Source organism: Pristiophorus japonicus, chromosome 12, assembly GCF_044704955.1.
Source record: "Pristiophorus japonicus isolate sPriJap1 chromosome 12, sPriJap1.hap1, whole genome shotgun sequence".
NCBI classification, from domain to species: Eukaryota; Metazoa; Chordata; class Chondrichthyes; family Pristiophoridae; genus Pristiophorus; species Pristiophorus japonicus.
This window is the reverse complement of record NC_091988.1, coordinates 69,184,253-69,207,818: the sequence shown is the minus strand read 5'-3', so window position 1 is coordinate 69,207,818 and position 23,566 is coordinate 69,184,253. Positions and strand designations below refer to the sequence as shown.

Genomic DNA, 23,566 nt, shown 5'->3' with positions numbered 1-23,566 from the left:
TTAATCTTCCCTCCTGCACTGCCTCCAATTCCTCTAGGCTACACAGCTGGCATTGACAGCGATGGCTATCTGTTCCCATCCCCTTCTCAGCGTGTGTCTGGAAGGCCTCCTGAACCCCCATGGATAAGGATATCTCTCTTCCTGTCCACCTCCTGTACCAGGGCCTCGAGAGCTGCATCCGAAAATCTGGGAGCCTCCTCTCTCTGCCATGTTGCACCATCCTCACTCTTTCTGTTGGTCACACACTCTTCTAAACAGCTTCCAGTACCTGCTGCAGCCAGAATGCACTTCTCCTCTAAGCGGTGCAGGCTGGCTTTAAGAACTGGAGCCTAGCTTTAATTGTACATAAACTTGGGGCACCCTCTGCTGAGCGTACAGCCGCGCAGTTAGTGCTGGGCAGCACGCCACTAACATTATAATTAGCAGGCAGCACGAATCCCTGTGCCCATTTTCAGGGCTATCAAACTTTTAGTCCATGGAGTCTCACAGCACAACAGGAGGCCATTCAGCCCATTGTGTTTGTCGTCAGCCAAAAAAGAGCTACCCAGCCTAACCCCACTTTCCAGCTCTTGGTCCGCAGTCCTGTACAGCATTTCAAGTGCACATCCAAATATTTTTTAAATGCAATGAGGGTTGCTGCTTCTCCAAAGTATCAGCTGTGGCTCAGTGGGTAGCACACTCACCTCTGAGTCAGAAGGTTGTAGGTTCAAGTCCATTCCAAGAACTTGGGCATATAAATCTAGGCTGATACTCCCAGTGCAGTACTGAGGGGCATAAGAACATAAGAAATATGGAACCATTTGGCCTACTCTGCCATTCAATAAGATCATGGGAGTTGTGCATTGTTGGAGGTGCTGTCTTTCAGATGAGCTGTTAAACCATGGCCCTGTCTACTCTCTCAGGTGGATGGAAAAGATCCCATTTCACTATTTTGAAGAACAGGAGGGGAGTTCGCCCTGGTGTCCTGGCCAATATTTATCCCTCAATCAACATAACACAAACAGATTAGCCAGTCATTATCACATTTCTGTGTGTTGGAGCTTGCTGTGCGCAAGTTGGCTGCCGCGTTTCCCACATTACAACAGTGACTACACTCCAATTTAATTGGCTGTAAAGTGCTTTGGGATGTTTGGTGGTTGTGAAAGGTGCTTTATAAACTTTCTTTCTCTACCACCCTTTCAGGCAGTGAGTTCCAGATCCCCTCCACCCTCTGGGTGAAAAAAAGTTCTCCTCAATTCCCCTCTCTTTTGTCCCACTCCCCCTACACTGTCCCCATAGCCCTACAAATATTTTCTTTTCAAATATTTATCTAATTTCCTTTAGAAAGCTTCTCTTGAATCTGCCCCCACCATCCTTTCAGGCAGCGCATTCCAGATCGCAACAACTCGCTGCGTAGCATGTCGCCTCTGGTTCTTTTGCCAATCACCTTAAATCTGTGCCCTCTGGTTACCGATCCTCTTGCCAATGGAAACAGTGTCTCCTTATTTACTCTATCAAAAAACCCCATGATTTTGAACACCTCTATCAAATCTCCCCTTAACCTTCTCTGCTGTAAGGAGAACAACCCCAGCTTCTCCAGTCTCTCCACATCACTGAAGTCCCTCATCCCTGGGACCATTCGAGTCAAAGTCGTGAGATTCTTTTGTACATTTTGCAATGTGAAGTTCTGGCACCCCCGGGCAAAGTTAACCTGCCAGATACAATTCACAGAGTCTGAAAATAGAAAGCCTTTTGCTTGCAGACGAGGAAGAGTCAGTTCAATGCGTTTGAGTGAAGGGGAGAGAGAGACAGAATAGACTGCAACATTCCAGTGTCTAAGCAACAGGACTTGCTTTCACAAGGAGAGCGGACCAATTTACATTCTGATTGTTCTGTCGCACCCGTTTGAAAAAAATAACTCGGCTTCTGGGATTGGCCATTCGAGTCTGTTTTTGTTCCAGGGTTTATATCAAGTTAGTTCCCCTGGACTCACACACCAATTCTCCCAGGAGTTGAGAAACAGGCTGGCCCCTTACCTGCTGCAGGGAACCCACGTGAGTAGATCAGAATCTAGTGCTACTTTAAGGGAAATATTTGTTTATCTGTAACTGTACAATCTGCTTTTCATACTTCCCACTCCTTTCATTTTTTAACAGCTGCTCTATTGTCTTGTTGCAGCTTTAAGTTCAATGTTTGATGCCTCCCCATGTTTCCCCCTCCACTTTCTGCACATTCACTCTGTCCATTCTTATCCAGGTTTGATCCGAAAACTTCCCACCCTCACTGCCCTTTGTCAGTTGCCTCCGATTCCTCTCCAGCTCTTTGTGAGTTGCAGATCGCTCTCCCCTCACCTGTTTCAATTGGTCCACTCGTTGTGGGCGGGGCCGAAGCGCCGGCTATTCGGCAGCGGAAGGCCTCGCGGCCGGGGACGGGTGATGTCCTCTCCCCGCCCTACACACCGCAGGAGTTTCGCCATCGCCTTCAGGAGTGACAGCCCTGGCTGGTTCTCTCTCCCTCTCTTTCTGTGCCCCAATCCAAGGGTGCTGGGAGGAATTGCAACACCTTTACCTGGCTGGCCTCTGGTGCCTGAGCCCAGAGGGTAGAGGAGGGGTGGGGCGCAGTCAGGCGTCAGCCGGTCAATCTGCCCCCTTTTTACTGGATGTTGCCGACTGTGTGGGACGGATCCGAGTGGGAGTGAGGTGCCCAGTCAGCCTCGGGACTGCCTCACCTGCCTGAGCTTACCTGCCGCTCCCAATGTCCTTCCCTCGCCCAGCACTGATCTTTGATCAGCAGGACCTGAGCTTTCTGTGCGTGTGACAGAGAGAAACTGCTGAAGATTGCTGTGCCAGGCACCGATTGATTCATCCCGACCGACTCGTTCTGTTCTTTGGATCTCAAAGAGGTGGGTTAATCAAGAGCATGTTTGAAAAACATTAAGACCTTCAGAAAGTTCAGGTAAATGTCCTCTTTATCCGCGTACTGTTCATATTGTTTTTAAGTGTTTTGTGATCCTAGCGCCGTGTTTTGTAGCTAATGCAGGATTTAAAGGGGAAGGGGAAGATTAAAGGCTTGCATTCTGAGAGGTGCAGAGCCAGTTTCGGTTCCAGATCTACCCCCCACCCCCCCGCCTCTGCGTTGTGGGGGAACTAAACGGGGCAAAAAGTTTGCCGAAAACTTTGTTTCGAAAACTCCCTTTTAATATTAACTCATTCTCTGCAAGTCGCTTCGATCATACTCGTGTCAAAAACATAACTGGCCTGTTCAGGAGAGGAAGAGGGAGCTGTCACTTCCTAGCTAGTCTTCACTGTGTGCCCACCATTTCTATTGAATCGGGAGGGTGTGTTTGGGTTTGTGTGTCAGACAGCTGCAGTGAGGAAGGGCCCTGTGGCCACCAGGCTGTCCCTTGGAGTTTGTTTGCTGTCGGATTAGTTCCTCACCATTTGTCATATTAGAAAAATATAATTACTGACGATTGTGCAGTGTTCAGTTCCATTCGCAACTCCTCAGATAATGCCAAATGCAGCAACACCTGAACGACATTCAGGCTTGGGCTGATAAGTGGCAAGTAACATTCGCGCCACACAAGTGCCAGGCAGTGACTGTCTATCTCCAACAAGCGAGAGTCTAACCACCGCCCCTTGACATTACCATCACCAAATCCCCCACCATCCACATCCTGGGGGTCACCATTGACCAGAAACTCAACTGTGCACAAATTGGCTGCCGTGTTTCCTACATTACAACAGAGACTATACTCCGAAAGTACTTCATTGGCTAAGTTATTTCCTTCCTTCCTCCCTCTCATTCTTCCTTTCACTCGTCACATCGTCTCCACCTCAAACCCGAGCAGGGCTGTGTAATTCGCTCACTTGTCATGGCAAATTGGTTTCACTGATGTTTTGACGGCCAGACAGAATTTAGAATACTTGTGTGACCCGGAATCGGATTGCTGCGTTAGTGCGGCAAGGCACAGTGACCCTGGCCCAGTCTTAATCTGCATCTCCCACCTTTTATTATTTAAATCTTCGCCTAATGCATCGTAAGAGTAAGCACCCTAAACTCTCACGGCTATGCCCCCGACTGTGCCCGCTGGTGCCCTCCGCCTCTGACACCCGCAGAGACAGCGGGGGGCAGGGGGCTACCATTCTGGGAGGTTCCCGCGGCACTATCGGCACGTGCCGACCTCACTGCTGGGCAGTTCAACACCTGTCGTGACCCAAAGAGGCTAACGGATCATTGGCCGTTATCTCGAGGAGGTTGGAGTATTAAAGTGAGGAAGTGATGCTTCAGCCGTACAGAGCTCTGCTCAGAGCCCACCTGCAGTAACTGGGTTCAGTTCTGGGCCCCGCCCCTCAGGGAGGATATATCGGCCTCGGAGGGGGAGCAGATTCACCAGAATGATACCGGGGATAAAAGGGTTAAATTATGAGGATAGGTTGCACAGACTAGGCTTTTATTCCCTCGAGTATAGAAGGTTGAGGGGTGATCTAATCGAGGTGTTTAAGATGATTAAAGGATTCGATTGGGTGGATCGAGAGAAACTATTTTCTCTGGTGGGGGGAGTCCAGAACAAGGGGGCAGAACCTTAAAATTAGAGCCAAGCCATTCAGGGGTGATGTCAGGAAGCACTTCCCACAAAGGGTGCTGGGAATCTGGGACTCTCTCCCCCAAAAAGCTGTTGAATCTGGGGGTCAATTGGAGCTTTCAAGCCCGAGATCGATGGGTTTTTGTTGGGTCAGGGTATCGAGGCACACGGAGCAAAGGTGGGTCAATGGGGTTGAGGTGCAGATCAGCCACGATCTGATAGAATGGTGGAGCAGGCTCCAGGGGCTGAACGGCCTCCTCCTGTTCCTATGATGCGGCAGTTGGGAGCCTCGGAGGGTCAGACAGAGAAGCAAACAGAGTACTTGGGAATAGAAACAGAAAATGCTGGAAATACAGGAGAATGAGAGGTGATCTTATTGAAACTTATAAGATAATGAGGGGGCTTGACAAGGTGGATGCAGTGAGGATATTTCCACTCATCGGAGAAACTAAAACTAGGGGACATAGTCTTAGAATTTAAAACTGTGATGAGGAGGAATTTCTTCTCTGAGGGTTGTAAATCTGTGGAATTCTCTGCCCCAGAGAGCTGTGGAGGCTGAGTCATTGAATATATTTAAGGTGGAGAAAGACAGATTTTTGAGCGATAAGGGAGTATAAAAGTTATGGGGAGCGTGCAGGGAAGTGGAGTTGAGTCCATGATCAGATCAGCCATGTTCTTATTGAAAGGCGGAGCAGGCTCGAGGGGCCAAATGGCCGATTCCTGCTCCTATTTCTTATGTTCTTAGATCGGTCAGTATCTGTGGGGAGAAAGGACATGGATGCCTTTACAGGGTGTGTACTCTTGGTCGGTACCGATGAGGATCTTATCGTCCTCTACCCAAACAGGGTTTGCCTCGCTCTTTGCCACGACAGTTCCTGGCGATCCCAGTTAGTCAGAGTCGCTTACTGCTGCCAATCAGGTGGATGCACCGTCAGATAAAACAAACGCGTGCTTGGTTTTGAAAACTGAGAAGTCAATCAAGGTTCTTAGACGATGAGCATCAACCTCTGCCGTCTCAGTCTGACCTCCAGCTGTAACCTTGTACCGAGGTACATCCCCTCATCTCTTACCTGTCATAAACCCCCAAGTTACAAATTCTCCACGCAGCTTTGTACCTGTCTCCCTTTTAATGACAGGATCCCCAGTTTCTCTCCTTGTAACAAAAGCCTCCCAACCCTGGTTTCAGCCCAGCAGCCTCTCTATGACCTTGACATCTTTCCTTATGTAAGACGCGCAATCTGAGCCCAACATTCTGCCTGTGGTTTAACTAACGATCTGCACGGATTTAGGGATACCACTTTGCTTTTGCTTCTGCCCCTGTTTATAAAATGTAGGATCCCAGATGGTTTTGCTTTAACATTATCAAGCTCCACTTTTAAACCTTCCTGTATCCTAACCTCTCGGGCTCTCAGTTCCTCAACTCCTTTTAAAGTTTAACCCTTTAGTGTATCATAGAACCAGAGAAATTTACAGCACAGAAAGAGGCCATTTCGGCCCATCGTGTCCTCGTCGGCCGACCAAGAGCTATCCAGCCTAATCCCACTTTCCAGCTCTTGGTTCATAGCCCTGTAGGTTACGGCACTTTAAGTGCACATCCAAGTACTTTTTAAATGTGGTGAGGGTTTCTGCCTCTACCACCCTTTCAGGCAGTGAGTTCCAGACCCCCACCACCCTCTAGGTGAAGAAATTTCCCCTCAAATCCCCTCTAAATCTCCTACCAATTACTTTAAATCTATCCCCCCTGGTTGTTGACCCCTCTGCCAAGGGAAACAGGTCCTTCCTATCCACTCTATCCAGGCCATTCATAATTTTATACATCTCAGTCAGGTCTCGCCTCAGCCTCCTCTGTTCCAAAGAAAGCAGACCCAGCCTATCTAATCTTTCCTCATAGCCAAAATAGCCAAAGTATGTTTCATCTCCTTACTCTTCCCCAAAAAATTGATCACACTGCATTTATCTGCATTTAAATTCCAGTCGTATTCTATATGCCCAATCTACTAACCTGTCTCTGTCTTCCTGAAGTTATCCACAAGCTTTTTAACAGCTAACTACATTCATGATGTTTGTGGAATGGGCAAAGTGTATGCCTGTTTCCTGTCCTATACCCAGCTTTCTATCCCTGCTACCAGACTCCCTGTCATACTGTGTGCCAAATTTTATCAACAAGCTTTCCCAGTGCTGCCTTATCAAAGACCTTTCAAAATCCATATACACAACATCCACTGCATTTCCTTTATCAGTACACTCATTTCCTCAATTTGTCAGACACGACTTGCCTTTACAAACCCATGCTGGCTGACCTTGCGAGCATGTCTTTCGAAGTGAATATTAATTTTATACCATATTATGGTCTCTTGAAGATTATACAGTACTGTTGTTGAGTTGATTGATTGATAGTTGAGAAAGAAAACTAAGACTTGCATTTCTATAGCGCCTTTCACGATGTCAGGACGCCCCAAAGCATTTTACAACATGTGGTTACTTCTGAGGTGTAGTCACTGTTGTCATGTAGGAAACGTGGCAGCCAAATGCACACAGCAAGATTCCACAAACATCAATGAGTTAAAGGACCAGATAATCTGTTTTCTTAGTCATGTTTACTGAGGGATAAGTGTTGACAGTACACTCTCTGCTCTTTGTCGAAATATTGCCGTGGGATCTTTTATGTCCACCTGAGAGCAGAAAGGGCTTTGGTTCAACATCTCATCCGAAAGACAGCACCTCCGACAGTGCAGTGCTCCCTCAGTACTGCCCCTCCGACAGTGCAGCGTTCCCTCGGTACTGCCGCTCCAACAGTGCAGTGCTTCCTCGGTACTGCCCCTCCGACAGTGCAGCGCACCCTCGGTACTGCCCCTCCAACAGTGCAGCGCGCCCTCAGTACTGCCCCTCCAACAGTGCAGTGTTCCCTCAGTATTGCCCCTCCGACAGTGCAGCGCTACCTCGGTACTGCCCCTCCGACTGTGTAGCGCACCCTCGGTACTGCCTCTCCGACAGTGTGGTGCTCCCTCGGTACTGCCCCTCCGACAACGCAGTGTTCCCTCAGTACGGCCCCTCCAACAGTACAACCCTCCCTCGGTACTGCCCCTTCGACAGTGCAGTGCTCCCTCGGTACTGCCCCTCCGACAGTGCAGCGCACCCTCGGTACTGCCCCTCCAACAGTGCAGCGCGCCCTCAGTACTGCCCCTCCAACAGTGCAGCGCTCCCTCAGTACTGCCCCTCCAACAGTGCAGTGTTCCCTCAGTACTGCCCCTTCGACAGTGCAGCGTGCCCTCGGTACTGCCCCTCCAACAGTACAACACTCCCTCAGTACTGCCCCTCCGACAGTGCAGTGCTCCCTCGGTACTGCCCCTCCGACAGTGCAGCACTCCCTCAGTACTGCCCCTCCGACAGTGCGGCGCTCCCTCGGTACTGCCCCTCCGACAGTGCGGCGCTCCCTCAGTACTGCACTTAGAGTGTCAGCCTAAATCTTGTGCTTAAGCCTTTGCAATAGGACTTGAACCCATGACCTTCTGACAAGCAATGAGAGTGTGACCCACTGAGTCAGGGCTGACACCTTTATTGCCAGGTTTATCCATTTCTCAACAGAAGAGTTGCATTGGCAACTCTTCAGCCCTCAGGTACATCTTTCATACCGAAGGATATTTCAAAGATTGTGGGCCGAGCCTCTGCTCTTTCCTCTCTGACGTCCCTCATTGTTTGAGCTAAAATGTCTTTTCAGCGTTCAATTCCACCAATTATTTTGCAGTATCGTGGGTCTCCTACCTGCCCCTTGCCTCGGGACTATATAATCAGTACTGAGACTTTATTAATGAATATAGCGGGGGTTATTCTAATTTTTGTGTGATAGTATAATACGGGTGCTAGCGAATCAGCAGCCTGTTTTACAATCCTACCGATTTTAATTTGCATTTACTATTGGACAAGATCAAGATTACACCCAGTGTGTGTATTTATTTTATATTGAATTACATCGAATGTGCAGCACATAAACTGGCCATTTGGCCCATCAGGTCCGTGCCGGTGTTTATGCTCCACACCAGCCTCCTTCCACCCCTCTTCATCTCCCCCCATCACCATATCCTTCTATTCCTTTCCCCCTCGTGTGTTTATCCAGCCTCCCCTTAAATGTATCTCTGCTATTGGCCTCAACCACTCCCTGTGGCAGCGAGTTCCACATTCTCACCACTCTCTGGGTAAAGAAGTTTCTCCTGAATTCCCCATTGGATTTATTAGTGACCAGAAGAAAATTTCTCTCGATCTATTGTGACTTGTGCGGTTCTGCAGCCGTCATTCAGATTACGTATCCCGCATACCGGCACATTTCACACTGTCCAGCATTTTACACCCCACAATCCTGTCCAGATTTAACATTCCATTTTACCGATATATAAAACGGAAAAGAGTAACTAAAGTAAATGTTGGTCCCTTAGAAGATGAGAAGGGGGATTTAATAATGGGACATGTGGAAATGGCTGAGACCTTAAACAATTATTTTGCTTCAGTCTTCACAGTGGAAGACACAAAGACCATGCCAAAAATTGCTGGTCACGGGAATGTGGGAAGGGAGGATCTTGAGACAATCACTATCACTAGGGGGGTAGTGCTGGACAGGTGAATGGGACTCAAGGTAGACAAGTCCCCTGGTCCTGATGAAATGCATCCCAGGGTATTAAAAGAGATGGCGGAAGTTATAGCAGATGCATTCGTTATAATCTACCAAAATTCTCTGGAATCTGGGGAGGTACCAGCGGATTGGAAAGCAGCTAATGTAACGCCCCTGTTTAAAAAAGGGGGCAGACAAAAGACAGGTAACTATAGGCCGGTTAGTTTAACATCTGTAGTGGGGAAAATGCTTGAAGCTATCATTAAGGAAGAAATAGCGGGACATCTAGATAGGAATAGTGCAATCAAGCAGACGCAACATGGATTCATGAAGGGGAAATCATGTTTAACTAATTTACTGGAATTCCTTGAGGATATAACGAGCATGGTGGATAGAGGTGTACCGATGGATGTGGTGTATTTGGATTTCCAAAAGGCATTCGATAAGGTGTCACACAAAAGGTTACTGCAGAAGATAAAGGTACGCGGAGTCAGAGGAAATGTATTAACATGGATAGAGAATTGGCTGGCTAACAGAAAGCAGAGAGTCGGGATAAATGGGTTCTTTTCGGGTTGGAAATCGGTGGTTAGTGGTGTGCCACAGGGATCGGTGCTGGGACCACAACTGTTTACAATATACATAGATGACCTGGAAGAGGGGACAGAGTGTAGTGTAACAAATTTTGCAGATGACACAAAGACACAGAGAGGCTACAAAGAGATTTAGATAGGTTAAGCGAATGGGCTAAGGTTTGGCAGATGGAATACAATGTCGGAAAATGTTCGGTCATCCACCTTGGAAAAAAAAACAGTAAAAGGGAATATTATTTGAATGGGGAGAAATTACAACATGCTGCGGTGCAGAGGGACCTGGGGGTCCTTGTGCATGAATCCCAAAAAGTTAGTTTGCAGGTGTAGCAGGAAATCAGGAAGGCGAATGGAATGTTGGCCTTCATTGCGAGAGGGATGGAGTACAAAAGCAGGGAGGTCCTGCTGCAACTGTACAGGTGAGGCCACACCTGGAGTACTGCGTGCAGTTTTGGTCACCTTACTTAAGGAAGGATATACTAGCTTTGGAGGGGGTACAGAGACGATTCACTAGGCTGATTCCGGAGATGAGGGGGTTACCTTATGATGATAGATTGAGTAAACTGGGTCTTTACTCATTGGAGTTCAGAAGGATGAGGGGTAATCTTATAGAAACATTTAAAATAATGAAAGGGATAGACAAGATAGAGGCAGAGAGGTTGTTTCCACTGGTCGGGGAGACTAGAACTAGGGGGCACAGCCTCAAAATATGGGGGAGACAATTTAAAACCGAGTTGAGAAGGAATTTCTTCTCCCAGAGGTTGTGAATCTGTGGAATTCTCTGCCCAAGGAAGCAGTTGAGGCTAGCTCATTGAACGTATTCAAATCACAGATAGATAGATTTTTAACCAATAAGGGAATTAAGGGTTACGGGGAGCGGGCGGGTAAGTGGAGCTGAGTCCACGGCCAGAGCAGCCATGATCTTGTTGAGTGGCGGAGCAGGCTCGAGGGGCTAGATGGCCTATTCCTATTCCTAATTCTTATGTTCTTATGTTCCATTTACATCAGTCTCTCCTAACATGTCGCTTTAAGTGTTTAGTCACCCCGATGATTACAAACCTTTCCCAAGGCATCTTGCTTATTCTTTGCTTCATACCTGTACAGATACGTTGCCTGATTCCACATAACCTGCCGATTGTTGCTATTGTCTCTCCCGGAGAGAGTATTGGCTGCGACTGGTCGGAATGGAAGTACTGATTGCTGTGTTTGTGCTCGGTAAGTGTCTGCAGTGCTAATGCACCTCGCTCTCTCTGTCTCTCTCTCTCTCTCTGTCGCTCTCTGTCTGTCTCTCTGTCTCTCTCTCTGTCTCTTTCTCTCGCTCTCTCTGTCGCTCTCTCTCTCTCTCTCTCTATCTCTCACTGTCTCTCTCGCTCTCCCTCTTTCACTCGCTCTCGCTCTCTCTCACTCTCACTCTCACACTCTCGCTCCCTCTCTCTCTCTCCCTCTCTCTCTGTCTCTTGCCCTCTCTCTCCTCACATATGAGAATATGACCAACAGGAAATCAATCCCAGCACACCCCAGTATGAACTTGCAACCACAGGGCACCAGTGGCTGATATTGAATCATAGGAACAGGAGGAGGCCATTCAGACACTTGAGCTTGTTCCGCCATTCCGTTAGATCACAGCTGTTCTGAATCTTAACTCCATCTACCCGCCTTGGTTCTGTAACCATCGATATCCTTACCCAACAAAAAACTATCAATTTTTAACATTTTCAATTGACCCCCAGCCTCAACAGCTTTTTTGGGGAGAGAGTCCCAGATTCCCAGCACCCTTTGTGTGAAGAAGTGCTTCCTGACATCACCCCTGAACGGCCTGGCTCTAATTTTAAGGTTCTGCCCCCTTGTTCTGGACTCACCCCACCAGAGGAAATAGTTTCTCTCTATCCACCCGATCGAATCCTTTAATCATCTTAAACACCTCGATTAGATCGCCCCTTAATCTTCTACATTCAAGGGAATACAAACAGTCTGTGCAACCTATCCTCATAATTTAATCCTTTTATCCCCGCGTACCATTCTGGTGAATGTGCGCTGTTTCAGTCCCGGGGAGCCAGTAATGCCCCCTGTGCTGTTTTGAATGGTGCCGAGTGCCTTGAATATTCCTAAGGCTGCACCGATCCAAGTGAGTTGAGAATAATTTGGCACACTCCAGAGTTGTGAATGTTGTATTCACACCCCATCAGTCACCTCATGAAAGCAGCAGTTACTAGAGTGATTTTATACCATCTGCGTATAACACGCTGCCAACTTTGATTTATTCCCTCCCTCAGTCGCCATGTTTCACTTCGTGGCCTCTTAATCCTTCTATAAAAGGACGTGTATAACCTACTTTTAAACAATGAGGTCCTGCCGAAGGAGCCATTGCATGTTTACCACTTCCGGAAACAGTGACAACATTGTGTAAGTGCCCAGTCTTGGCAATGGATCACCTCTAAGGCATCAGCAGTGGCTCAGTAGGCAGCACTCTCTCCCTTGTTTCCAAGTCAGAAGGTTGAGGGTTCAAGCCCCACACCAGAGACTTGAGCACCAAATCCAGGCTGGCACTCCCAGTGTAGTGCTGAAGGTGTGCCGTGCTATCTTTCAGATGAGATGTTTTTTTTATTCATGGGATGATGGCGTCGCCAGCATTTATTGCCCATCCAGAGGGCAGTTACGAGTCAACCACATTGCTGTGGGTCTGGAGTCACAAATAGGCCAGACCGGGTAAGGACGGCAGATTTCCTTCCCTCGGACATTCGTGACCCAGATGGGTTTTGACGATAATTTGGTAGGTTCATGATCAACATTATGATACTAGATTTATTTAGTTGAATTTAAATTCCTTAACTACCGTGGTGGGATTTAAACTCATGTTCCCATATCATTAGTCTAGGCCTCTGGATTACTAGTGCTGTAACATAACCACTACACTACCCTTCCCTTAATGATGTTAAACTGAGGTGAATGTAAAAGATCCCACGGCACTAAGCCACATATAAGATTCTGAGGGGGATTGACAGGGTAGATGCAGGGTAGGTTGGAAAGTCTAGAACTAGGAGGCACAGTCCCAGGATAAGGGCTCAGCCTTTTAAGACAGAGATGAGGAGGAATTTCTTCACTCAGAGAGTGGTGAATTTTTGGAATTCTCTGCCTCAGAGGGCTGTGGAGGCTCAGTCTTTGAGTATATTCAAGGCTGAGATCGATAGACTTTTGGATATTAAGGGAATCGAGGGATATGGGGACAGTGCAGGAATGTGGAGTCGCGGTCAAAGATCAGCCACGATCTCATTGAATGGCGGAGCAGGCTCGAGGGGCCATGTGGCTGACTCCTGCTCCTATTTCTTATGTTCTTATTTCGAAGAAGAGCACTGGAGCTCTCGCCAATAGTTATCCCTCAACCAACATCACTATAAACAGACTATGTGGTAATTATCGCATTGCTGTTTGTGGGAACTTGCTGTGCACAGATTGTCGGCTGCATTTCCCTACATTACAACAGTGACCACACTTCTAAAGCATTTCATTGGTGGTGAATATGCTTTGGGACGTCCTGAAGCGCTATAGAAATGAAAGATCTCTCTTTAATTCTTTTCTCTTTCTAATGGTCTGGGCTTAAGATTGCAGTCGAGTCGTGATGATCATCGGAAGCCCATCTGCGTTTTTACAAAAGGAGCCGCCGAATTCTGGTGCGTGTCCTTGGTGTCTGTGATTTAAAGTTGCGGTGGGTGGGAGCGGGCAAGCCGGCATTGTAACTGCCCCCCTCTCGGCATGGTTTCCATCGGGCAGGGTGGAGCGAGAAGCTGAATATCTCCCCCAGTGGCTGGAGCGGCCTCCTCTTGTCTCTCTCCATCCCTCTGTGGGTACGGAGCCCTGGGTTGGGTTAATGCCTCAAACCCACGGGTCTGGGGCTGGAGAAATCTCACCACATTTAGCGCCCAGCTTGCGTGTCATCATTTCCAGTCGCTCCAGACTGAAATAGCGACCAACACAATCATCGGGCCGTTTACAGGCTGGAATATCAGGGCATGAGTTTTGTAAAGATACAACAGAAAGTAAAGCGAATTCTTGCAAGGTTCCTGCCTGGTTGAACATGTTTAATGAAAATGCTGAAAGTGTTTTGTTATTTGCCAATTCGGCTCAGGAGGGATGGATGGGGCCAAGAGAGAGATCGTGTGTGAAAGTAATCAGCAAATGTGTAATTGTTCTCAATTGGTTGCTTAGCAACTGGTACAAAAGGTTTACAGCAGGGCATGCAGAGTTCAGCATACAAAGATCCACGGCATTGTAAGGTGGGAAACTGGGAGAGAGCTAACCTTGGGACATCCTGACTCGGATTGTGTTCATAATCAAGGCTGACACTCTGTCCAAGCGCTGCATTATTCAATCCCGACTTTTAGAGGAGATGTAAAACCAAGGCCCTGCTCGGGTGGGTGTTAAAGATCCCAGGGCACAGGAAGAGCAGAGGGAATTCCCTCCTGGTGATTACCGGCACTCGAAGGTCAATGTTCACTTGTACACTGACCATACCGACCCTGTACTCCTCCACCACATGGACTTTCACTAAACACTGATCGGCCAGAGGCCAACTTGTCAACCGTGGCTCAGTGGGCAGCACTCCCTCTCTCTCGTCTCTGAGTCAGAAGGTTGTGGGTTCAAGTCCCACTCCAGAGACTTGAGCACAAAAATCTGGGCTGACACTCCAGTGCAGTACTGAGGGAGCCCTGCACTGTCGGAGGGGCAGTACTGAGGGAGTGTTGCGCTGTCGGAGGGGTAGTAGTGAAGGAGCGCTGCACTGTCGGAGAGGCAGTACTGAGGGAACGCTGCACTGTCAGGGGTGCCGTCTTTCGGATGAGATGTTAAACCAAGGCACCTTCTGCTCTCTCAGGTGGATGTAAAAGATTCCATTATTTTGAAGAAGAGCAGGGGAGTTCTCCCTGGTGTCCTGGCCAATATTTATCCCTCAATCAACATCACTAAAACAGATTACCCGGTCATTATCACATTGTTCTTTGTGGGAGCTTGCTGTGCGCAAATTGGCTGTTGCGTTTTCCACATTACAACAGTGTCGACACTTCGAAAGTACTTAATAGGCTGTAAAGCATTTTGGGGCGTCCAGTGGTTGTGAAAGGCACTATATAAATGCAAGTTTTCTTTTTCTATCATCTCCTGCCGAAAGCTCCAGCTCAGACCCCTGACTGTGTCGCCCTTCCCTCACCACTGACTCAGGCTGGGCCCAGCAGCTGCACTCAGTGTCTGCTCCACGCTGAGCTCAGCTTCAGTCTCCACATTGAAGCACCATCGACACCTCCTGTTCCCATCTCCACAACACGGGCTTCCACTCCCAGTCTCCTCTCACCGAAACCCGTCACCTCCATGGTCATTGACTCCCACTCTCGCTCCTCATTCCCCAACGTTTCTCCCCAACACCAACTGCAGATTGTCCAAATCGCCACTCCCCCCTCTCTCCCTCTCCCCCACTCTACCTCCCTCCCCCTCCCCCTCCCCCACCCCCATTCTCCCCCTCCCCATCACCCCTCTCCCCCCCCCACTCTCCCCCTCCCGCACTCTCCCCCTCCCCCTCTCTCCCCCCCCACTCTCCCCCTCCCCCCACTCTTCCCCTCCCCCTTCTCTACCTCTCTCTCCCCTCCTCCCCCTCTCCACCTCTACTTCTCCCTCCCTCTCCCCCTCGCCGCTCTCCCCCTCGCTCTCCCCCTCCCCTCGCTCTCCCCCTCGCGGCTTAAGGGGGCTGTTGGTGGAGGGGTGGGGTGGTGAGAAATTGGAGGGGGTGATAAAGGGGGTTTAAAATATCGGTTGTCAGCTATTGCCTGCCTATCAGTGAGCTGACGCAGAGCTGGGGGTGAATAGACTGTAAATAACCCGTCCTGGAAGGATTGGTTGAATCTTACGCGGTGTGAGCGAATCGTTCCATGGACTAGAATGTGTCTGGAATACGTGTGATTTGTACTTTGCACTGATTTTTCATGAGCCTGCTCTCTTATTAATCATTGACTGGTCACAAACACTCCGGTAACTGTACGCTCATCCAAAAGACGGCACCTCCTATAGTGTGGCGCTCCCTCAGTGCTGACTCTCCGACAGGTCTTAGATGCCAGTTGCTTGCCCCCACTCACTCTTCCATTCCACTCTCACCTCTGAGTCAGCAGAGCCCCACTCCGGAGATATAATCCAGGCTGACACTCCAGGGTAGTACTGAGGGAGTGCTGCACTGTCGGAGGGGCAGTACTGAGGGAGCGCTGCACTGTCGGAGGGGCAGTACTGAGGGAGCGCTGCACTGTCGGAGAGGCAGTACTGAGGGAGCGCTGCACTGTCGGAGGGTCGGTACTGAGGGAGCGCTGCACTGTCGGAGGGGCAGTACTGAGGGGGCGCTGCATTGTTGGAGAGGCAGTACTGAGGGAGGGCCGCCCTGTCGGAGAGGCAGTACTGAGGGAGGGCCGCCCTGTCGGAGAGGCAGTACTGAGGGAGCGCTGCACTGTCGGAGGGGCAGTACTGAGGGAGCACAGCACTGCCGGAGGGGCCATACTACGGGAGCACAGCACTGTCGGAGAGTCAGTACTGAGGGAGCGCCACACTATAGGAGGTGCCGTCTTTTGGATGAGACATTAAATCGAGGCTCTGTTTGCCCCTTCAAGTGCACGTAAAAGATCAGAAAGACACTGTTTCGAATAAGAGCAGAGAGGTGTTCTCCGGTGTCCCGGCCAATATTTATCCCTCAACCAACATCACTAAAAAACAGATTATCTGGCCATTTATCGCATTGCTTTAGTGGGATCTTGTACAAATTGGTTGCTGCGTTTCCTACGTTACAAAGGCACCAGGAGCACACTGCGATTCATTCCAACACTCCTGGATTAACGGGGTAACCCACCAGCCCCTGGTCCTGATCCTGGTGTTTACATGATGCTTCCTGCTGGAAGGACAGACAATAGGATGCTTCCCCCCGTGCTCAGATAGCTAGCAGAGGTGCACAGGAATAATGAATATTTGCGTGAGGTATTTGTGGGGGCCCATAGAGCCTTATCGCCATGGTAACTATGAGCTGTAGCCCTTCATTCAATTTCTCAATTCACAAGCCATGTTTTCCATAGGAACGGAAAGGAGGTTATTCAGTCCCTCAAGCTTGTTCCACCATTCAGTTAAGATTGTGGCTGATCTGTATCTTAACTCCATCTGCCTGCCTTTGCTCCGTATCCATCAATACCATGACCCAGAAAAAGTCTCTCAATCTCAGTCTTGGAAGCTCCAATTGACCCCCGGCACCCACAGCCTCTGGGAGAGAGAGTCCCAGATTCCCATCACCCTTTGTGTGAAGAAGTGCTTCCTGACATCACCCCTGAACGGCCTGGCTCTAATTTTAAGGATCTGCCCCCTTGTTCTGGACTCCCCCCGCCTGAGGAGACAGTTTCGCTCCATCCACCCGATCAAATCCTTTAATCATCTTAAACACCTTGATTAGATCCCCCCCCTCAACCCTCTAAACTCAAGGGGATGCATGCCGAGTCTATACAACCTGTCCCTGTAATGTAGCCCTCCTTAAACTTCACATCACCGTAAGTTGGCATCAAACAAAGACCTCTCACCGGCTGGTAGCTTGTTCCCGACAGTCAGGGATTGCCTCCTTTGGCACAATACACGTTCTCCCTCACACTCAACCTGTAACTTGTTTGCGTTGCTCGCCTGCTACCACTTGCAGGAGTTAATCGTTAGAACCCAGAGTGTGCAGGAATCCGAGTGGGGATGCGAGAAGCTTGTGTCCCTAGGTGTGTGTGTGTGTGTGTGTGTGTGTGTGCGCCCGGGATCGCTAATGGGAATGTTTGGAATAGTTTGGATGCTTCCATGCTGAACTTTACTTTCTGAATGCTTTCATTTTGCTTCATAGTTGGGGAGCTCGGGTCAGTCACCTCCCCCAAGGGGAAACAGCTGTCTCGAGCCCACTGAACAGGTAGGGGGACTGCAGACCTGCTTTTCTAGGTTCTGCAGGAACAAAGTCAATACAAAGGTTAGAAACCCACGAGCCTTGACCAGCAGCAGAGTATGTTGGAAATCCCGGTGCGTCCACCCATGGATTCCTTTCAGATGAGACGTTAAACCTCTGACAGTCCTGGGTTCAAGTCCCACTCCAGAGACTCGAGCACATAATCCAGGCCGACACTCCCAGTTCATTGAGGGAATGTTGCACTGTCGGAGGGGCAGTACTGAGGGAGTGCTGCACTGTCGGAGGGGCAGTACTGAGGGAGTGCCGCACTGTCGGAGGGGCAGTACTGAGGGAGTGCCGCACTGTCAAGGGTAGTACTGAGGGAGTGCTGCACTGCCGGAGGGGTAGTACTGAGCGAGTGCCGCACTGTCAAGGGTAGTACTGAGGGAGTGCTGCACTGTCGGAGGGGCAGTACTGAGAGAGTGCCGCACTGTCAAGGGTAGTACTGAGGGAGTGCTGCACTGTCGGAGGGGCAGTACTGAGCGAGTGCCGCACTGTCAAGGGTAGTACTGAGGGAGTGCTGCACTGTCGGAGGGGCAGTACTGAGGGAGTGCCGCACTGTCAAGGGTAGTACTGAGGGAGTGCTGCACTGCCGGAGGGGTAGTACTGAGCGAGTGCCGCACTGTCGGAGGGGCAGTACTGGGGGAGTGCCGCACTGTCGGAGGGGCAGTACTGGGGGAGTGCTGCACTGTCGGAGGGACAGTACTGAGGGAGTGCCGCACTGTCAGAGAGGTAGTACTGAGGGAGTGCCGCACTGTCGGAGGGGCAGTACTGAGGGAGTGCCGCACTGTCAGAGGGGTAGTACTGAGGGAGTGCCGCACTGTCGGAGGGGTAGTACTGAGGGAGTGCCGCACTGTCGGAGGGGCAGTACTGAGGGAGCACCTCACTGACGGGGGCAGTACTGAGGGAGCGCTGCACTGTCGGAGGTGCTGTCTTTCAGATGAGACGTTAAACCGAAGCCCCACCTGTTCTCTCAGGTGGACATGAAAGATCCCACGGCCACTATTGGAAGAGTAGAGGAGTTCTCCCAGGTGTCCTGGACGAATATTTATCCCTCAACCAGCATCATTAAAACAGATGATCTGGTCATTATCACATTATTGTTACGGGTGCTTGCTGTGCACAAATTGGCTACCGGGTTTCCTACATTACAACAGTGACTACACTTCAATACGTATTTAATTGGCTTAAAAGTGCTTTGAGATGTCCTGAGGTTGTGAAAGGCGTTATACAAATGCCAGTATTTCATTCTTTCTGATTTGTGCTTTTGGTGGATGAGATGCTTTGCCTGATTGCCTTGAACTGTATAAAACATTAGTTAGGCCACAGCTGGAGTACTGCGTGCAGTTCTGGTCACCACATTACAGGAACGATGTGATTGCACTAGAGAGGGTACAGAGGAGATTTACAAGGATGTTGCCTGGACTGGAGAATTTTGGCTATGAGGAAAGATTGGATAGGCTGGGGTTGTTTTCTTTGGAACAGAGGAGGCTGAGAGGAGACCTCATCGAGGTGTATAAAATTATGAGGGGCCTGGATAGAGTGGATAGGAAGGACCTGTTTCCCTTAGCAGAGCGGTCAACAACCAGGGGGCATAGATTTAAAGTAACTGATCGGAGGTTTAGAGGGGATTTGAGGGGAAATTTATTCATCCAGAGGGTGATGGGAGTCTGGAACTCACTGCCTGAAAGTGTGGTAGAGGCAGAAACCCTCACGACATATAAAAAGTACTTGGATGTGCACTTAAAGTGCCGTAACCTATAGGGCTATGGACCGAGAACTGAAAAGTGGGATTAGGCCGGATAGCTCTTTGTCGGCCGACGTGGACACGTTGGGCCGAAATGGCCTCCTTCCGTGCTGTAAATTTCTATGATTCTTTGATTCTATTGTGGATTTTCTCGGTACAACCAGTACGTGTAGAACCCCGGTGATAACCGTGGGGGTGACGGTGAGATTTGTTATGCAGTGAACACTTTCAATGCCCAAACTCACCAGCCATGTATCATTCGCTAGTTGACTCCTTTGATGTCTTGCAGGCTCTGAATCTTGCTGAGATAGAATGCCACAGGTAGCAGGTTAACCCTAACCCTAATGCTAGCCCTCTGTTGCCTTGTTTGTTCCGGGGATGTGGGCGTCACTGGCAAGACCAGGTTTTGTTGCCCATCCCGAATTGCTCTTGAGAAGGTGGTGGTGGTGAGCTGCCTTCTTGAACCACTGCAGTCCGTGTGGTGAAGGTGCTCCCACAGTGCTGTTAGGGAGGGAGTTCCAGAGTTTTGACCCAGCGATGTTGAAGGAACGGCGATATATTTCCAAGTCAGGATGGTGTGTGACGCAGAGGGGAACGTGGAGGTGGTGGTGTTCCTATCCACCTGCTGCCCTCGTCCTTCTAGGTGGTAGAGATCGCGGGTTTGGGAGGTGCTGCCGAAGAAGCCTTGGCGAGTTGCTGCAGTGCATCCTGTAGATGGTGCACACTGCAGCCATGACGTGGTGGAGGGAGTGAACGTTGAAGCTGGAGGATGGGGTGCCAATCAAGCGCCCAAGTAGCCATTGTGCATGGGTGCGCCTGGACAGTGAGTGTCAGTGGGCATTTCAACCATGGTGGGAAGCATCACAGCTGAACTCTTCCCCACTCCCAACCCCCGCTCCCCATGATCGTACAGGATTTTAAATAGGATTGTGTTTGATCAGGATCTGCACCCTTGCTTTCCCTCCTTTCACAAAGATCAAAATCATCTTTTCCTTCTTGTCAGATTCATATTTCTATGTTTATTGAGGTGAGTAATGTTCGAACTCTGAAAATTGAATACTTCCCACATCAGGCATCCAGGGCAGGTGCAGCACGGGTTAGATACAGAGTAAAGCTCCCTCTACACTGTCCCATCAAACACTCCCAGGGCAGGTGCAGCACAGGTTAGATACAGAGTAAAGCTCCCTCTATACTGTCCCATCAAATACTCCCAGGGCAGGTACAGCACGGGTTAGATACAGAGTAAAGCTCCCTCTACACTGTCCCATCAAACACTCCCAGGGCAGGTACAGCACAGGGTTAGATACAGAGTAAAGCTCCCTCTACACTGTCCCATCAAACATTCCCAGGGCAGGTACAGCACCGGTTAGATACAGAGTAAAGCTCCCTCTACACTGTCCCATCAAACACTCCCAGGGCAGGTACAGCACGGGGTTAGATACAGAGTAAAGCTCCCTCTACACTGTCCCATCAAACACTCCCAGGGCAGGTACAGCACGGGGTTAGATACAGAGTAAAGCTCCCTCTCCACTGTCCCATCAAACACTCCCAGGGCAGGTAAAGCACAGGGTTAGATACAGAGTAAAGCTCCCTCTATACTGTCCCATCAAACACTCCCAGGGCAGGTACAGCATGAGTTAGATACAGAGTAAAGCTCCCTCTACACTGTCCCATCAAACACTTCCAGGGCAGTTACAGCACGGGGTTAGATACAGAGTAAAGCTCCCTCTACACTGTCCCATCAAACACTTCCAGAGCAGGTACAGCACAGGGTTAGATACAGAGTAAAGCTCCCTCTACACTGTCCCATCAAACACTCCCAGGGCAGGTACAGCACCGGTTAGATACAGAGTAAAGCTCCCTCTACACTGTCCCATCAAACACTCCCAGGGCAGGTACAGCACGGGGTTAGATACAGAGTAAAGCTCCCTCTACACTGTCCCATCAAACACTCCCAGGGCAGGTACAGCACGGGGTTAGATACAGAGTAAAGCTCCCTCTACACTGTCCCATCAAACACTCCCAGGGCAGGTACAGCACGGGGTTAGATACAGAGTAAAGCTCCCTCTACACTGTCCCATCAAACACTCCCAGGGCAGGTACAGCACGGGTTAGATACAGAGTAAGGCTCCCTCTACACTGTCCCATCAAACACTCCCAGGGCAGGTACAGCACGGGGTTAGATACAGAGTAAAGCTCCCTCTACACTGTCCCATCAAACACTCCCAGGGCAGGTACAGCACGGGTTAGATACAGAGTAAGGCTCCCTCTACACTGTCCCATCAAACACTCCCAGGGCAGGTACAGCACGGGTTAGATACAGAGTAAGGCTCCCTCTACACTGTCCCATCAAACACTCCCAGGGCAGGTACAGCACGGGTTAGATACAGAGTAAAGCTCCCTCTACACTGTCCCAATCAATGAGCCTCAGAAATGTCTCGATTGTAATTTCCGTTTCTCACACAAGCCGTTGAGTTTTGCGTTATGGATCAATGCTCACCATGAACAGGAGAGAATGAAAGAGGGAAAGAAGTCCTAGTCTGATCAGAGCACGAAGAAAGGGGGGCTGTGGGGACCAATTTCTCGGCTCATGTATTCCCCAATGAACCTTACTGTGTTTCCTTCACCGCTCCACAGAAACTGCTAGGTGTCTAACCCTTTGTTGGGGCACAGCGGAGGTACCAGCAGCTTTTTGTTTTAGTCCATCTAACGGGGGGGGGGGGGGGGGCGGGAAATCTAACAACTGAAGCACGTTGCTGACTTGCTAAATCCTGCCACAATCTCCGTGCTCTCTGATCTCTTGGTGGATGCAGACAGGCAGGGGTTAAAGGGAATGCACTGTGCTGGTGATGTAGGTGTGTTGTACAGAGCAGCGGCTGGGTTGGTAGCACATGACTTGCTCACCACTAGCACTGTGGCACAGCAGGCGGGTGAGGCTCACACTTTCATCATCTCCCGCTGGCTGTCCCTGAGAGAAAACTATTAGCCGTACCTGCCGGCTTGATGGAACCAGGAGGGGCTAGAATTACCAGAGCTCTCTCAACAACCGCTCTGTGCCAAAATTGGCGAATCTCTCCTCCTCTGACGCATTGGCTTAGACTCCCCCCCCCCCCCCCCAACACACATACCTCCCCACACCCACCTTCCAAATTCCTACCTTCCCTCCCCATTGCCCCACCATGACCTCCCTATCCCCTCCCCCAGCCTCCCCACTGCAATTTCTATTCCCCATCTCTCTCTCACTCTCTCTTTATTCCCCCTCTCTCTTTCCCCCCCACTTTCTCTTTCCCCCCTCTCTCTTCCCCCCTCTCTCTTCCCCCCTCTCTCTTTCCCCCTCTCTCTTTCCCCCTCCTCTCTCTTTCCCCCTCCTCTCTCTTTCCCCCTCCTCTCTCTTTCCCCCTCCCTCTCTTTCCCCCCTCTCTTTCCCCCCTCTCTCTCTTTCCCCCCTCTCTCTTTCCCCCCTCTCTCTCTTTCCCCCTCTCTCACTTTCCCCCTCTCTCTCTCTTCCCCTCTCTCTCTCTTTCCCCCTCTCTTTCTCTTCCCCCCTCTCTCTCTCCCTCTTTCCCCCCTCTCTCTTTCCCCCTCTCTCTTTCCCCTCTCTCTCTCTTTCCCCCCTCTCTCTCTTCCCCCTCTCTCTCTTTCCCTCCTCTCTCTCTCTTTCCCCCTCTCTCTCTTTCCCCCTCTCTCTTCCCCCCTCTCTCTCTCTTTCCCCCTCTCTCTCTCTTTCCCCTCTCTCTCTCTTCACCCCCTCTCTCTTTCCCCCCTCTCTCTCTCTTTCCCCCTTTCTCTCTCTTTCCTCCTCTCTCTCTTTCCCCCCTCTCTCTCTCTTCCCCCCTCTCTCTCTTCCCCCCTCTCTCTCTCTCTTCCCCCCTCTCTCTCTCTCTTCCCCCCCTCTCTCTCTTCCCCCCTCTCTCTCTTCCCCCTTTCTCTCTTCCCCCCTCTCTCTCTTCTTCCCCCTCTCTCGCTCTTTCCCCCCCTCTCTCTCTTTCCCCCCTCTCTCTCTCTTTCCCCCTCTCTCTCTCTTTCCCCCCTCTCACTCTCTTTCCCCCTCTCTCTCTCTTCCCCCTCTTCCCTTCTTCCTCTTCCCCCC

At 50.1% G+C, this 23,566-nt stretch overlaps 1 protein-coding gene across 3 annotated transcripts in view; it reads left to right on the top strand.

Annotated features, from left to right (window-relative positions):
- The first annotated feature begins 1,953 nt into the window (after positions 1 to 1,953).
- The window catches only part of lamb2l (laminin, beta 2-like), a 324,539-nt gene continuing 302,926 nt past the window's right edge, over positions 1,954 to 23,566 (top strand). Inside the window, exons 1-2 of one of the 3 annotated variants that reach the window (XM_070895627.1) lie at positions 1,954 to 2,033; positions 10,859 to 10,969. In XM_070895627.1, coding sequence (XP_070751728.1) covers positions 10,939 to 10,969 — 31 coding nt within the window. In that variant the 5' untranslated portion in view covers positions 1,954 to 2,033; positions 10,859 to 10,938. Of the gene's footprint in view, positions 2,034 to 2,491; positions 2,935 to 10,858; positions 10,970 to 23,566 lie in introns of those variants that run through there. The other 2 variants (XM_070895626.1, XM_070895625.1) reach the window with 2 other exon arrangements.